Below are 14,633 nucleotides of genomic sequence, written 5' to 3'. Positions count from 1 at the left end.
CATGGTTTAACATTTTATTGATCGGGTGAGTGGCTAAACGATTTATTCATTGGCTGGTCTGGAAGTTCCTGGAGTCCGGAATCTAGCAGATATCCCGGATGCACCTTATGGACCCCACAGCGGGCTTGTCGCTCCCCCAGTCGCTGAACCTCCTGTACTCTCCAGGCCTCAGGAAGAACTGCCTGCCCCTGTAGCTGGGCTGCTCATAGAAGAGCCAGTAGCCCTCCATCACATTGCAGGAGTGGATGTCGCTGCTCGGGAAGCGGTCTCTGACGGAGGGGCAGTCGTCGGTGAACTCCATCATCTGGCCGGCAAACTCAGGTCTCTCGTACATCCTCATCCGGTAGTGCCCTCGGTACTGTGTGGGACAATGAAACGACTGGCTTACTGCAGCGACCCGAACACGTTCTGGCTACATCGCAGAGGCGGGACCTCAGATCCACGTCGGGGGCAGCAGAGTCTGCCAGTTCTCCTGCCACCTGAGCTCTATCTGACATAACTGAAGAAGATCATGGTTTAAAACTGGCAGAGCACTGGCCGCCTAGAAGAGGAGCTGAGGACCCCAGTTTTCAGTGTTTATTATGGGTGTATCCCTCCTGTATTATACCGTATGTACTGTATGCAAATCTGGCTATTCAAATTAGAAAAATAAAGACTGTATATTAATAGCTAATAAGTAATGTATTTGCTATTTTATTTGTTTGCTCTTTTCTGCAGTCAAGATGAAAAACTTAAACAGAGGAGTGCAGGTGGCATTTCATGGAAACTATGAGTCACGTGTGGAAAGAGGGTTTGGTGAAGAGCCTGTACGTCGAGCTCTTTAGGGTTCAGAAAATATTTTGGAAAATGTGGTAGATGTTGACTGACAAGGAAAACTATGTACTGTAGCTTAGAACGCAGGCAACATAAAGATCTCCTTTGAAAAAAGAGGAGTTAGACAGAAGAAACAGTTTTTAACAATCTGCAAGACAAAATTGACTATACAGTAAAAGCAACGTTAGACAGCAGCATAAACCTTTTACAGAGATAAGATTTTCCTTGGGTGAGAGCTGATCTAGACTCCCCAGTGTCCTAGAAGCCTGCAGGTTAGGAGCTACTGTTTGCGCTGGTACATTGTTAGGGCTAAACACTTGCCTGTGGAATCATGCGACAGGACCTGATGCAGTCGTTGAAGCCCATCCAGCGCTGGTAGTCGGGATACTCGCCCCTGCGCAGGAAGTACTGGTAGCCCATGTAGTTGGGGCGCTCGTACACCATCCAGCAGCCGCTCTCCACTCGGATGGAGTTGCAGCGGCTGAAGTAGGAGTGCAGGTCAGCGCAGTCGCTGCTGCACTCATAGGAGCGCCCCCCGAAGTTCCTGTCCTCGTAGAAGATGATCTGTAGCAATACAGCACACCACAGATTAACCCAGTCCAAGCCCCGTAGAAGCTGAGACTTGCTTTGCGCTAATTTTGTGTTTAATTTGTATCTGTCAGAAAGTGTCATGTAATTACCTTCCCCATGCTGAGTGATAGCCTTGCAGATCGAGCTCAGTAACAATGACTAACGAATCTCAATTTATAACAGATTGCTGAGGCCTCAGGCATTGATATGCTAATCGCGCGGCTGCTGACAGTTAACACCTATGGGCTTTATTTACAGTGGGTTTAATTGTGTCAGATCTGCTAGATCAACCATGAAATGTATCAGTAACAAGCACTTTTGTTCCACCACATGATCTTCTTTTTCAATATAAAGAGCTTATCAAAGCTTTAATTTTTGTTTCTGGGGTAGGCAGGATCCGCCGTACGCTGCTGAACTGACTGTGGGCACAGTTCACACTGACAAGCCCCTCGTTAGCGGCGCACGCGTTAGCGTTTCGGGGCTCAGGGCAAGGGGAGCAGGCCCTTGCACACACACAGTGCCCAGGTTTGTGAGTCAAAACGATTTTCATCTTGTCAGTGAAAATGTTTGAAGCACAAGTGAGTAAAGACACATTGCATTGCATAGTTCTTGCAGAGCGACCGCATCTCAAGGCCTACTTGTATCTCACTGGGGTCGCTGGATTTCAGGAGGACATCTGCCGTGTTGCTCTTGAGATGTTTACAAGATAAGTTTGTTTAACAAATAATGACAGTGAAATGTTTCACCGCAATGTTAGTACTGCGCTTAAAAATAGCCATTTTTTGTCAGGTTTGGTATGGGAACATTAAGACTGGAGTCAGAAGTGAGGGTTTTGTAGTGTAAAGCAGACAGAGAAATCAACTTCCAAAGAAAGATTCTCAAGATCAGAACAGGACTCAATGAGAAGAGGTCAGGGAAAAATCCTGTAGTACTATGTTACTGTGTAACTGTATTACTGTATTACTAAATTACTGCATTACCATTTATTGTGTTACTGCATTACTGTTACTAAATTACTACATTACTGTATTAACTAAATTACTGCATTACAGTATTATTGTGTTACTGCATTACTGGATTACTAATTACTGCATACTGTATTATTGTATTATTGAGTTATTGTATTACTAAATTACTTTATTACTATATTACTTTACTTCTTATTTTAAGGTCTTCAAAATGTAAATTGTTACATACATTAATTTCAAACACTTTTGAATTAGCATTTAACACATTTAGAGTAAACACCACACTGGACTTGGTGATTAATTAATGTCTAATCCCAGTCTCCGAGTTAGACATCACATAAATGAGGTGTCATTAATTGAGGTGTTTATAACCCAGGTCTTCATCAGGCGAATGATTTATCTCATTCCTCGCAGTAGTGAGGGGGTCTGGGCAGCCTATTCTCACAGTTAGAGTGCGAGACATATTAAATACTTCACACATACTCAGTCTCTCTATCAAACTCTTTAGGATCTTAACAAAAAACTGGAATGTAGATTTATCTGAACCTTTATGTGCATTTAAATTAAGAAAATAATTCTGAGCTGCCTTATGTTCAGTCTTAAGACCCTGGTTAAAAATGCAACATGCAACACTTCAGCATTCAACAACTTTAATGGCACGTTATTTACAAAACACGTACTGGAGCTGTGCTCGTTAATAGTCAATGACACGTCTGAAAGAGCCGACTGTGGCACATGTCGCACACCAGTCGCGGTATCTCCGGTACTCCCCCGGTCTCAGGTAGTACTGCCGGCCCCTGTAATTGGGATATTCGTAGAAAATCCAGTAGCCGTTCATCACATTGCAGGAAGAAATGTGCCGATGATGGAAACGATCCGACACGCAGGGGCAGTCATCCAGGAACTCCATCATGTGTCCGGCAAAGTCTGCTTTCTCATAGATCTTCATTCTGTACAATCCCCTGTACTGTTGCGAGAAGGTATTGGAACAAAAATGTAAGTAAGAAGCACTGCAATGGATGAGTTGAACTAATTCTCACAGCCTGACCATACACACAGGGCAGCACAAACAGACCTGACTGTCCTGAGTGGACAGGCTCAGTGACCACAGCTTGACCATAGACTCTGGCCACAGACAGACCTGACTGTCCTGAGTGGACAGGCTCATTGACCACAGCTTGACCATAGACACTGGCCACAGACAGACCTGACTGTCCTGAGTGGACAGGCTCAGTGACCACAGCTTGACCGTAGACACTGGCCACAGACAGACCTGACTGTCCTGAGTGGACTGCCTGTGCTCCCACTGACAGCAGGGAGAAGCACAGAGACAGAGATGCACTTTATGTTACGCTGCAAAAAATACTCTGGAATTAGACTAACATTCTTCCCTGAAATAATAAATCTAATCCCAGAATTTCCACAAATGCCATAGTCATAATAGCTCCAATCCTACTGGGAGAGCAAAGGGAATAAACTTGCACCCGAGTATATAATCTCCTATCAGAGCCTAAGGAGGGAAATAATAATGTATTTTTATTATGGAAATATCTAATTATATATATATATCTTTATTGTTCATATCTTATATTAATATTGTTATTCTTTTTTTTAAATGTCAATTGTTATTGCTTTGGCATCACAGTATTTCATCAGTCCAGCAGATAAAGGAAATAAAGAAGATAAGGCTCTTTGAATATGAATGTGAATTTGAAAAGACAGAGCCAATTTAACACTAAAAATGTATCAAATGAAAACATTTAAAAGCTCTCTGTTAAATGTTTAACCACCATTAATCAAAATGCAAATTAGAATTTTCCGCTTTCCATACTTTAACAGACACCAAAAGGTCAGATTCAGAATCAGAAAATAATTTTTAGTTTCAGAGTGCATCATGTATCCCTTCACAGAATCTTTGCAGTAAAAATAATTATATTTGGTCTACGTTAGGGATGCTGTATTATTTAGCAAGGGCTGTGGTATAATGGTCTGGATTCCAGATTCCCCAGCAGAAGGTCATGGGTTCTGATCCCAGGTGGGACGCTGTATCTGCGCCCTTGAGCAACGTCATCCCCACAAACCACCTAGTGTGCTCTAGATGAGAAAATAACTGGATGTGCTTATTTCAGGTAACGCACAAGCGCCTACACCACCAGCTGTGCTTCAGATCAAGAGCACTGGAGTGACAGCGACACACAAGTCCCAACTCACCATTGGCACCATGCGGCAGGACCTGATGCAACTGTTGTAGCCCATCCAGCGCTGGTAGTCGGGATACTCGCCCCTGCGCAGGAAGTACTGGTAGCCCATGTAGTTGGGGCGCTCGTACACCATCCAGCAGCCGCTCTCCACTCGGATGGAGTTGCAGCGGCTGAAGTAGGAGTGCATGTCAGCGCAGTCGCTGCTGCACTCATAGGAGCGCCCCCCGAAGTTCCTGTCCTCGTAGAAGATGACCTGTCGGGCGATAACAAACAGCGATACATTAGCATCCAGGCTATGAGCTCGAAAGGAAGGGAAAAAGTGAAACTACTTCTGGTTAAACAATCCTGGACAAAACTGAACCCAATATGAACTGAAGTTAATTTAAAAGAGGCCCTGCCTTTCCCATGGTGAGAGTTGGTGAGTGCCCACATGCATTGGCCTTAAGGTTTCAGAGCTTTTTATAACAACTCCTGACAAACAACTGCATTGTTATTCAAATTTGCACAGAGGCGTCGGTCAGGGCAGAAGCACATGTTTACCTTTTTGTTGGAACACAACAATATTGGTTCTGAAATATGGATTTGCTGTTGCAAAACAGCAGATATAATTAGTGTTTTGGGGTTTCAACATACAGGAGCAAAGGAAAAGACTAGTATAGTTTACAGGCATCCTCAGCACAATAGAAACTGAATGCCATAGATCATCTCTTTTACATTTAACCTGTTGTATCACAGAAAGTGTGAGAATTCAGTGTTCAGCTCACCTGCAGTCCAAACACATGCATATACAGAGCTCCAAAGAAAGCCTGCATTGGTCTCCCTTTCCATTTCCCATTCTCATTGCCTAGCTGTTGTTTTTTCTCCCCATGGGGAAAGCAGATTGTGCAATGAAATCTAAAAAAACATAAACGCTGAGCCGCTCTGGACCAGTCTTATGTGTCCAGATGGGGAGCTCTCCCAGGAGGTCACTAAATCCTTCATGCACTGCCTCTTATTATGTAGGTTTTGAAAAGTAGCGGTGGTTGGTTTTGACTTCCCTCAAGAGGGAATGTTCACGAATAGGAATGCTCAGAGAAGACAGCAGAGCAGAGACTGACACCCAGCCAGCGGTGATAGTCACTGCGGTCCCTTCTTTTCAGGAAGAACCACGGTGACTATCAGAGGGATGGAAAGCATGTCAGTCAGAAGAGAAGTTGAGATTTGTTTTCCACTCCTTTTGTTCAACATTACCACAGCTCTGCGATCACAATACCGGATCACGGGTCAAAACAGACTGTGGGATGTACTGTAAATGGACGTTTGGGATGGATAACAATAGCAAGTCGTTCTCACACAGCTGCACCTAGTCACCATCATCATCAGACTAGCTTCATAAACTGAACTCAGACGCCTGCCCTCACATTCGTCTGCTGTATCCCTCCTCCGCCCCATCTCCACCTTGCAGCTGCCCCTTGGTCACTCGGACTGAGAGGGGCTCAAGCCTCTTCGTCCTGTGGCCAGGAAGCCATCCATTAACCAAGTGGGTTAAGCCAAACTTATCTCACCAGGTATTTTAAGCATTCACCAACATTCAGCTCAAGGATGTCGTTGTCCCTATTAGCACTGGAGATTAAGCGGTAGCCTTCTCCAAACAAAAGGCTAAGAGGCACACCTGAGGGCCTGAATGAATGGAATTGGACAGGAGTTTCGGGAAGATGCCTCTTCTACCGGGAGATTTCAAACAAGCCTGGGAGACGGCCTTGCTGTCTGAAGGACAGACAGAAGGATGTCAATCCGGGTTAGTGCCGAGGCCAGTTAAAGAGGTCTGGGGAGCTCTGCTCAGATCCAGCTGAATTGTGCTGCAATTACTCCGACTGATTTGCACTACTTTGCAATGAAGGAAAAACACATTTAAGATGAGCACCATAAAATATATCAAGTAAATTCACCCGATCAGCACAAGAATCAAAGTAGAAAGAAAATGCTTGAATGAGTCCATTTCATTCTGCGTTGGTGACTCTCTTCCCTCTGGACCAGAACATTGTGCCGCAAGAGATGCTATGCTCTGAATGAGACCATAAACCTTCTTGGACATTAAAGTAGTTCCCATGGCACTGTTTTCAAAAGACTGGAGGCATTAATAGGCATTGGGATCTTTCAGGACGAATAGCACTACACAAATGCAAGTGATTATAATTATACTGCTTAAGGTTAATCCCTAGTTATACCCAACAGAACAACCAAAATTTGTAATTGACCGATTCATACGTCTTGTTCTCATACACCTGATACTTAAAAGCACAAATGTGAGCTCCAGTCCACACAGTGGGAGAGCATCAGGGCTGGAATTTAGTTAACTTGCCATCAACAAGTTGAGCAAAATTGGTACAAGCCTTTTACAGTTTGTGTTCGTGCTCTTAAAAATGTGGATTCTCAGTTTCCCTGGTTATGCTGTGGCATATACTTTTGTTCTAAATTACTTAATGCAAGACCAAATTTAAATTATATGTAAAAAGCAGTATTTCAGACAGTAGAAAAGACTAAGTATGAATTTGTTATTCTATCATAAGGTGGTTCACCATGACATATTTGCATAACAAGAAACACTATTGAAAATACTATATATATATGAAATGATTCATGTATTATTTAGCATTGTAAAAATCTAAAATAGGTTAATTAAGCAATTATTTTTTTTCTAAAAACAAAAGTTCTCTCATATAAAAAGACAATATGCCAGAGAGTATGCAGCTTTGGACCCCACATAGATCCCAGGGGAACCCCTTGAAAAAAGTCTATGGGAAAAATGGAAGAAGCAGTTTTGTTTCTGTTGATGCCATGTGACCACTGTGAAGTATGCAACTAGGACATGAGCCTCATGAGCTATTCTATCACAGATCTGCACACTTCACTGGACTGAAGAGAAATTAATATTAGGTAAAGACAGGTTCAGTCCAGCGGGAGAGAGTCTCTCCCTTCTTTAATAGTTTTGATTTGTAATATAATTCAAAGACCCTGCATGTTGGATTTCTCGTGCCTAGTGTATTCACAACACCGTAGACAGAGCTTTTTATGTCTGGCATGGAACTTGAGCTGAAAGTTCTAGATGACGTAATCACAGTTACAAAGGAGAGGGCCATGCTCGAAAACCAGATTCCAATCCAAGTTCATAAAATCAAGAAGGTGTGAATGGATGTGAGAAACAGGCCAATCTGCAGGAGCAGAACTGACTGGTGAATGCTGGGATTGCTGACCATACGTCACCTCTGACTTTATGAGGGTGCCTGTAAGACTCTGATTTGGCACATTATCACCAGCTGTGGTTACCCTGTGTTCACCATTTGTGTTCCAATGACGGAGATTTGAAATCACAGTTAGAAAACAAAACAACAGCATTGGTAACCTATTGGGCTCTCCCATAAAATTGTCTCTTTATGACCTCCCTTGGTTTTCTTTCTAAAAGCTCAAGTTGGTTCACGAGCTATCACTCAGTTCAGGTCATCACTAAGACTCTCATCCTGGCAATGGGGAGGTGAGGACTTGTGTGTACCTTCCTCCAAAACATGCATTGTGGAGCCAGCCCACTCTTTTTACATCACAAGCCCTCAAGTGTCTACACCTGGATTAGTTATGATCTGGGTTGTTTGTATTCCTACACTAAAAGAGATTATCATCTGACATTTATTGGCACAGCAATGATGTTTTTTTCTTCCAATAGAACTCTGTCACCCCATCCAAGCTTCAAGCGCTAACTCAAGAGAAAATAAAGATATCCAATTTCTCTGTAAAAAGCGTTATCAGTTGAGTATTGATACACCAATACACTAAAAGACAGGTCCGAACTGCATGAGGTATTTCAATTGTTTATTGTAGTTTCAGATTGCAGTAGGATAAGGAAGATCAGAACTTTAAAAGTCCATCACTCTCCTGAATGAGCCAATAGTAGCACAACTGGCGCCCCAGTCGCTGAACTTCCTGTACTCTCCGGGCCTCATGAAGTACTGCCTGCCTCTGTAGTTGGGATGCTCGTAGAAGGTCCAGTAGCCGTCCATCACATTGCAGGAGTGGATGTCACGGAAACGGAAGCGGTCGTGGACCGACTCGCAGTCGTCGGTGAACTCCATCATCTGACCCCCAAAGTCACTCCTCTCATAGATCCTCATCCTGTAGGAGCCACTGTACTGTGTTGGCAAACCAGAGGAGAAAAAAAGGTGTAAGGCACCCATTGCAGAATAAAAACAAAATGCATGGACCTGAACCGTCTAAGCAGCTGTTGAAAGTGAAATGATGATGTGATGATGACAATGCATGGAATATTAGATATTAGGTTTACTTTTTTATTTTGTTTTATATGAGCAGGTTTTCTGATAAAGTTTATTCAAAGAATTTGATTTGAACAGCTCAAAAACCTCCAAGAAATAGTCATCTAGTTTTAAGTTCTGAAACCACCCACAGATTGCCGGCTATTGGGTTTGGAATGTGAGAGTGATTTATATTAAAAATATTTAATAATTAAAAAATAAATAAAATTTCCTACACAAAGAGACTATTACATTTCAGACTTTTCTAAAAGAATTTCTAAAATCATTCTGATTTTACTTTATCCTCCTATACACAGAAATTGGCTTTGTAATCATTATATTTTCTATGTTCCATTTTTTTTTACATGAAAGTGTTTACAAAGAGTCCTGATGAATTAACTGATGACAGTTAATTTACAGAAGCAAAAGTTTCCTTATGTTTTATATAAGCATTTTTCTTGGTGAAAGAGTAGCACCAACAATAACTTCATACATTCTGCAGCATTATGTAAATCTATAAAATGCTTTTTCATCCTTTTTTGCAGGCTAAATGAACTAAATGTAAATTGTATAATTATTTTAGCTGTATTTCAAGTGTTAAAAGCACATTATTTTAAGAAAACATTTACTGTTTATTACAATTTTTAATAAAGCATACTAAAGTGAAAGCAGAACAACCTGTTGTATACTTAGATTTGGTATACTTACATGTTTACTTAGAGTGTGGTGTGTTGCAATTAATTTCTTGCATTTTGCACATTCTATTTCTTAGTGTTTCAAATGCAAAAGCATGCACTTATTTTTAACTTACGTGTGGGAAGACACGGCAGGACCTGATGCAGTCATTAAAGCCCATCCAGCGCTGGTAGTCGGGGTACTCTCCTCTGTTCAGGACGTACTGGTAGCCCATGTAGTTGGGGCGCTCGTACAGAACCCAGCAGCCGCTCTCCACTCGGATGGAGTTGCAGCGGCTGAAGTAGGAGTTCAGATCAGCGCAGTCGCTGCTGCACTCATAGGAGCGCCCCCCGAAGTTCCTGTCCTCGTAGAAGAAAATCTGCAGAAAGGGAAAACAATATTTCTTGTTTACACTAGAACACGAGAACAGTTACAAACAAGAAGGGGGCCATCTAGCCCCTTTGGCAATTCCTAGAACTACAATAATACATAGAACTACATTATTACATGCAGAAATACATGCAGTGATAACTACTGCAAGTAGAAGAAATAGTATGAGTCATGTAAATAGCCATTATCAACATTTTAACGGCACTGTACCTTAGCCATGGCTGGAGTAGACTGCTCAGGTGCCATCAAACCCCAGAGCGGGTCTTTATATACATACCAAAAGCTTTACAGTGCAGTAACTATTGTTTGTCAGGCTCAATGCTTTTTCCAGTCAGCAGCACACATGCTTTATCCCTCATGGTATAGACAGATAACACCACAATGCAGAATGTTAATCCCGGCGGGGGCTTCGGCTTGAAACTCAGCAAGTTTGTATAGGCAGAAATGAAGCGAGAGGTCAGTGGCATGCACAGAGGATAGAAAGTGTACATCTGGGCGTGTCTGCAGATGTCGCTTGTCTATTGTCCGTGTCTATAGTGGCCTGTGTCCTGGTGCACCAGAGCTAAACAACAGAAACACACAGATAGACCACACAGAAAATAAATTCATGATATACAGTAGGTGTTACTATATAAGAGCTAAGATACACTATGTGTTTATATCAAGTGCACTGTGGGCAATGCAATGTACCAAATTTATTTTCCATTCCCTCCTCCACATAAGACATCTGTAATTGAAAGGGTCTCCTTCTTGCACTAGCTAGCTAATAAACAACACAATATTCAGCAAGTTGAACTCTTATCTCTGGAAACAATCTGCACAAGTAAGAATCCTTTAAGGTGGGAGGAAACCAGACCTCCCAGTAGAAATTCACATGAGCCCCATGAAAAAAATGCGAACTACACATAGACAGGCCCTCCAGTTCAGAATCTAACTCAGAGCCCTGGGGGTGTGAGGGGGAAATGTTAACCACCATGCCACTCTGCCACCATGCACAGCATACAGTACGTACTGGTGGAAATGTATGAGGTTATTGTGAAAGAGCATTGAAAACTGGGAACAGAAGGCACATCTTAACACAAAGGGTGGGGTAGTTCCACAACAAGCTGCTCAGGCAGGCTATCAAAGCTATCAAAGCTGATAGCCTGGCGTCTTTTAAGAAATGGCTGAATGAAATCCTTGAACCAATTATCTACTAATTATCAAATTATCTACATGGTCTCCTTTCATTGGAAGCTGTTCTTAAATTGTTATAAAATTGGCAAAGCTACTTGAAATGAGCTAATAACTAGACACCTCTCTGCACTGGTGTCTCATTATTGTGAGCAAAAGATGAAAATACTGGTCACACAAGTAAACTAACAGAAACCTCACATAATTTACATATAGTTCTGTCATAGTAGCTCTACACTTGAAAAAGCGAAACCACGTAACTCAAACCTGTCTCCACAGGGCAGAGCGCTGGAAACACAAGGAGGCACATTCATGCTGCTTCTGGTTGTCAGGCAAAATATGACTGAGCAGTATTTTGGCATTTCAGACGTGATCAGAGACTTTTAAATCACTGCAATGTGCCTTAGTTGTAACATGGAAAAAACTTTTATTCAACAAAGATTTCTTCATTATCCTGTCATGTTTTGGTGTGTCCCATGAGTCCACTACAGGTGCCTGTCTGTTTTCCTTATATCTGATTCACGAGGGTAAATTGATTGACAGCAAAATGGAAAAATGAGATGTACACCATTAAGCACATTTCTTTAGTTCCATGCCCTTTTACCAGTGTCACAAAATTTTACAGCTATTAAAAATACTTTTTACATCCACATAAAGCTCAAATCAACTCTTTTCTGGTCAGTTTTGTACATTATGCTATCACATAAAATTATTATTTAATTGTTCAGCAGATCTATGATGGTGCACAACACCACAAAAAATGTGTAGGGTTGAGGTCTGTGGGTAAGAGCCGCCCAGCAGTCACAAGTCAGCTCTAGTGCTGACTTCACACCACATAAAGGGGCAGAGCGGTGGCACTGTGTAACGGAAGAGTTCTTTCCGTACCCTATGTGGACGACACAATCCAGGGTAAAGTGAGAAAACACGGGGAAAAAGGCATGCGGGAGTCGGGAATGGAAACAGGGGGCATGTCCATGGTGTGCTGGTGTACGGGGGGGGGTGTGGCCGAGGCAAACAATCCTGAAAAGAAATCCTGAAAAAGTCCAAAACCGGGCAGTCCATCCAAGACAAACAAGATTTAAAAACGGGAACTGGGACCGGGCGCTTCCAGGTCCCGGACTCGCCTGCTACGAAAACCAGAGCAGAGCCCGGAATAAAGTGAGCGCCTGGCTTTTAAGGAGAACTGAAAACAGGGAGCAGGGCGGGAGATGAGTGGAAAACAAGGAAGGGCTGGAGTGTCCTTAAGAGGAGGGGTTTATGCACGTGACACACTGTGGCTAAGGATCTGCACCTGTGGCTGGAGGGTTGCAACCTACAGCTGCTTCAGTCGTGTGAAATGAGGGAACAGCAAGGTAGGTAATTTTTGGAATGATTGGAATAGTTCATGTTTTTTATTTTAAAGAAGCAAAGGAAACAATTCAGTGTTTTAGATTTTACGTGGTTTATTAAAAAGTCTGTTACAGTAAGGTTCCCGTGCTAGTTGAAGTCAGTGATGCGCCGGAAGGAGCCGATCCTGGGGCTCATGCCTCCCCAGTCGCTGAACCTCCTGTACTCTCCGGGCCTCATGAAGTACTGCCTGCCTCTGTAGTTGGGCTGCTCGTAGAAGAGCCAGTAGCCCTCCATCACATTGCAGGAGTGGATGTCATTGTAACGGAAGCGGTCGTAGACATTGGGACAGTCATCCATGAACTCCATCATCTGGCCTCCGAAGCCTTCTCTCTCGTAGATCCTCATCCTGTAGGAGCCTTGGTACTGTAAGCAGTTAGAAATAAATTACAGGTAAATCGGATTTTCATTCAGGCAAAATTTGCATGAATTAGAAGCATGCATCAGGCATTCAGAATGAAATGAGCACGGTAACATGAAATTATTTTCAGCAACCAATGTGCTATACTTATTTCATAGGTGCAGACAAGAGCTGCTTCTGTTTGCTTGGTTTGCTTAGCTCTATGAAATGTGAATACGTAGCACAGGATCGTCTCAGTTCACAAATTGAACTCAGAAGAACAGAAGACAGGTTGCAGAAGAGATGACGCTATGCAGCCCTGGAACATCTGGATCTGGAACATCTGTTTGGTTGCTCAAAGATCTTATCCAGCCATTTCTTGAAAGCAGCCAGTGTACCAGCTTCAATAACATGACTGGGTCGCTTCTTCTAGACAAGCTCATGGTTTTATTCTACATGTAGTGAAATTTATTTGCTAATATTGACATAATAAACTGGGTCTTTTTCAGTGCATAGTAACTGCTTTTGTGTTCTGTCCCTCATTGTATTTCTTCATCTGTCTCTTTCTCTGACTTTGCATCTGTTCATGTGATGCAGTGATCCACAGTTTCTGCTATTAGTGAGTCTGTGGTCATACACACCAGGAGAACATCAATCCACAACTTTTATCTTCTTTAAGAGCACTGTTCAATATCATTTGCTCTACGGGTTTTGCCCTCAGTTTAGCCCTAGACAGGCTAAAGGAATGATTGCAACAAGAAGGCTGTAATTCTAACCCTTCTGCAGCACTGATGAACATACCTAGTGGACTGCAGAACTCCCATTTCAGATTCAGCACAATACGAAGCAATCGGGCAAATCAAAGCATTCAGGCAGTTCACAGCACCACTGGATCTCCCACTTACAACACAATGAGCTCACAGAGTTCCACGTGCGCAGAAAGCACAGTGTCCACTGGGAAAGCAGTTCCCTTCTAGAGACAAGAAGGAAAAAGAACTTACATGAGGAATGAAGCGGCAGGACCTGATGCAGTCGTTGTAGCCCATCCAGCGCTGGTAGTCGGGATACTCGCCCCTGCGCAGGAAGTACTGGTAGCCCATGTAGTTGGGGCGCTCGTACAGAACCCAGCAGCCGCTCTCCACTCTCATGGAGTTGCAGCGGCTGAAGTAGGAGTGCAGGTCGGCGCAGTCGCTGCTGCACTCATAGTTGCGCCCCCCGAAGTTCCTGTCCTCGTAGAAGATGATCTGAAATGAGCAAGTGCAATTATTTTGTCAGTCATTCTGTAACTACTGACGGCGTTAGTCAGAAATGTACTTTACAGTGCAAACCTTTGCTGAAACCTAAATAAAGCAACGGGGGCTTGAAAAAGAGAAGTATGCCCTGAGTTTGTGAAGCCTACGATGGATCTCTGCGTTTACCTTCCCCATGGTGCAGCTCTGCCAGGTCTCTGCTTACTGCTCAGCGCCTCCATCTCTGGGCTTTTATAGAACCAGCTGTGTGATGGCCACGCGCAGGGCTTTGTCATGCAAACGCCTGATTTTAAAGAACCACTTCTCTGTGTCAGTGGCGGGGTTAAAAACACAGGATTATGATTAGCTGGCCCTTCATGTGTCCAACATTGACCTTGTTGTTCTACCTCAGTTTCTACATATTCATCAGTATTCATAGGGGGAAAAAAACTCTACTGTCGCACATACAGTACTGTAGGTACAAAAAGACACATACTGCATTTCAGCAGAAATCTCAGTCAAACACTGACCAAGACAAAACTGTTGAAAATATGTCAGGAACTTCAGAGCTGTGGGGTCCTTTTCACTGTTTACTAAAGCCCACCATC

At 43.0% G+C, this 14,633-nt stretch overlaps 4 protein-coding genes across 4 annotated transcripts; all 4 read right to left on the bottom strand.

Annotated features, from left to right (window-relative positions):
• Positions 1 to 1,600, bottom strand: LOC148649351 (gamma-crystallin M2-like). The gene is made up of 3 exons (XM_088605918.1): positions 1,494 to 1,600; positions 1,135 to 1,377; positions 1 to 358 (listed from the first exon to the last, which is right to left on the bottom strand). The coding sequence occupies exons 1-3, from the start codon at positions 1,500 to 1,502 to the stop codon at positions 83 to 85; spliced, it is 528 nt and encodes a 175-aa protein (XP_088462044.1). The 5' UTR covers positions 1,503 to 1,600; the 3' UTR covers positions 1 to 82.
• Positions 1,601 to 2,984: 1,384 nt separating this feature from the next.
• LOC148649350 (gamma-crystallin M2-like) lies at positions 2,985 to 4,978 on the bottom strand. The gene is made up of 3 exons (XM_088605871.1): positions 4,951 to 4,978; positions 4,563 to 4,805; positions 2,985 to 3,318 (listed from the first exon to the last, which is right to left on the bottom strand). The coding sequence occupies exons 1-3, from the start codon at positions 4,957 to 4,959 to the stop codon at positions 3,046 to 3,048; spliced, it is 525 nt and encodes a 174-aa protein (XP_088461997.1). The 5' UTR covers positions 4,960 to 4,978; the 3' UTR covers positions 2,985 to 3,045.
• A 3,400-nt stretch (positions 4,979 to 8,378) lies between these two features.
• On the bottom strand, positions 8,379 to 10,263 carry LOC148649349 (gamma-crystallin M2-like). The gene is made up of 3 exons (XM_088605870.1): positions 10,108 to 10,263; positions 9,644 to 9,886; positions 8,379 to 8,712 (listed from the first exon to the last, which is right to left on the bottom strand). Exons 1-3 carry the CDS (start codon positions 10,141 to 10,143, stop codon positions 8,440 to 8,442), a joined length of 552 nt encoding a protein of 183 aa, XP_088461996.1. The 5' UTR covers positions 10,144 to 10,263; the 3' UTR covers positions 8,379 to 8,439.
• A 2,229-nt stretch (positions 10,264 to 12,492) lies between these two features.
• Positions 12,493 to 14,346, bottom strand: LOC148649348 (gamma-crystallin M2-like). Its single transcript, XM_088605945.1, has 3 exons — positions 14,215 to 14,346; positions 13,798 to 14,040; positions 12,493 to 12,822 (listed from the first exon to the last, which is right to left on the bottom strand). Exons 1-3 carry the CDS (start codon positions 14,221 to 14,223, stop codon positions 12,547 to 12,549), a joined length of 528 nt encoding a protein of 175 aa, XP_088462071.1. The 5' UTR covers positions 14,224 to 14,346; the 3' UTR covers positions 12,493 to 12,546.
• Positions 14,347 to 14,633: the final 287 nt, after the last annotated feature.

Source organism: Lepisosteus platostomus, chromosome 14, assembly GCF_059453375.1.
Source record: "Lepisosteus platostomus isolate fLepPlt1 chromosome 14, fLepPlt1.hap1, whole genome shotgun sequence".
Lineage (NCBI taxonomy): Eukaryota > Metazoa > Chordata > Actinopteri > Semionotiformes > Lepisosteidae > Lepisosteus > Lepisosteus platostomus.
The sequence above is the reverse complement of the archived record's forward strand: the minus strand, read 5'-3'. Positions and strand labels throughout refer to the sequence as shown.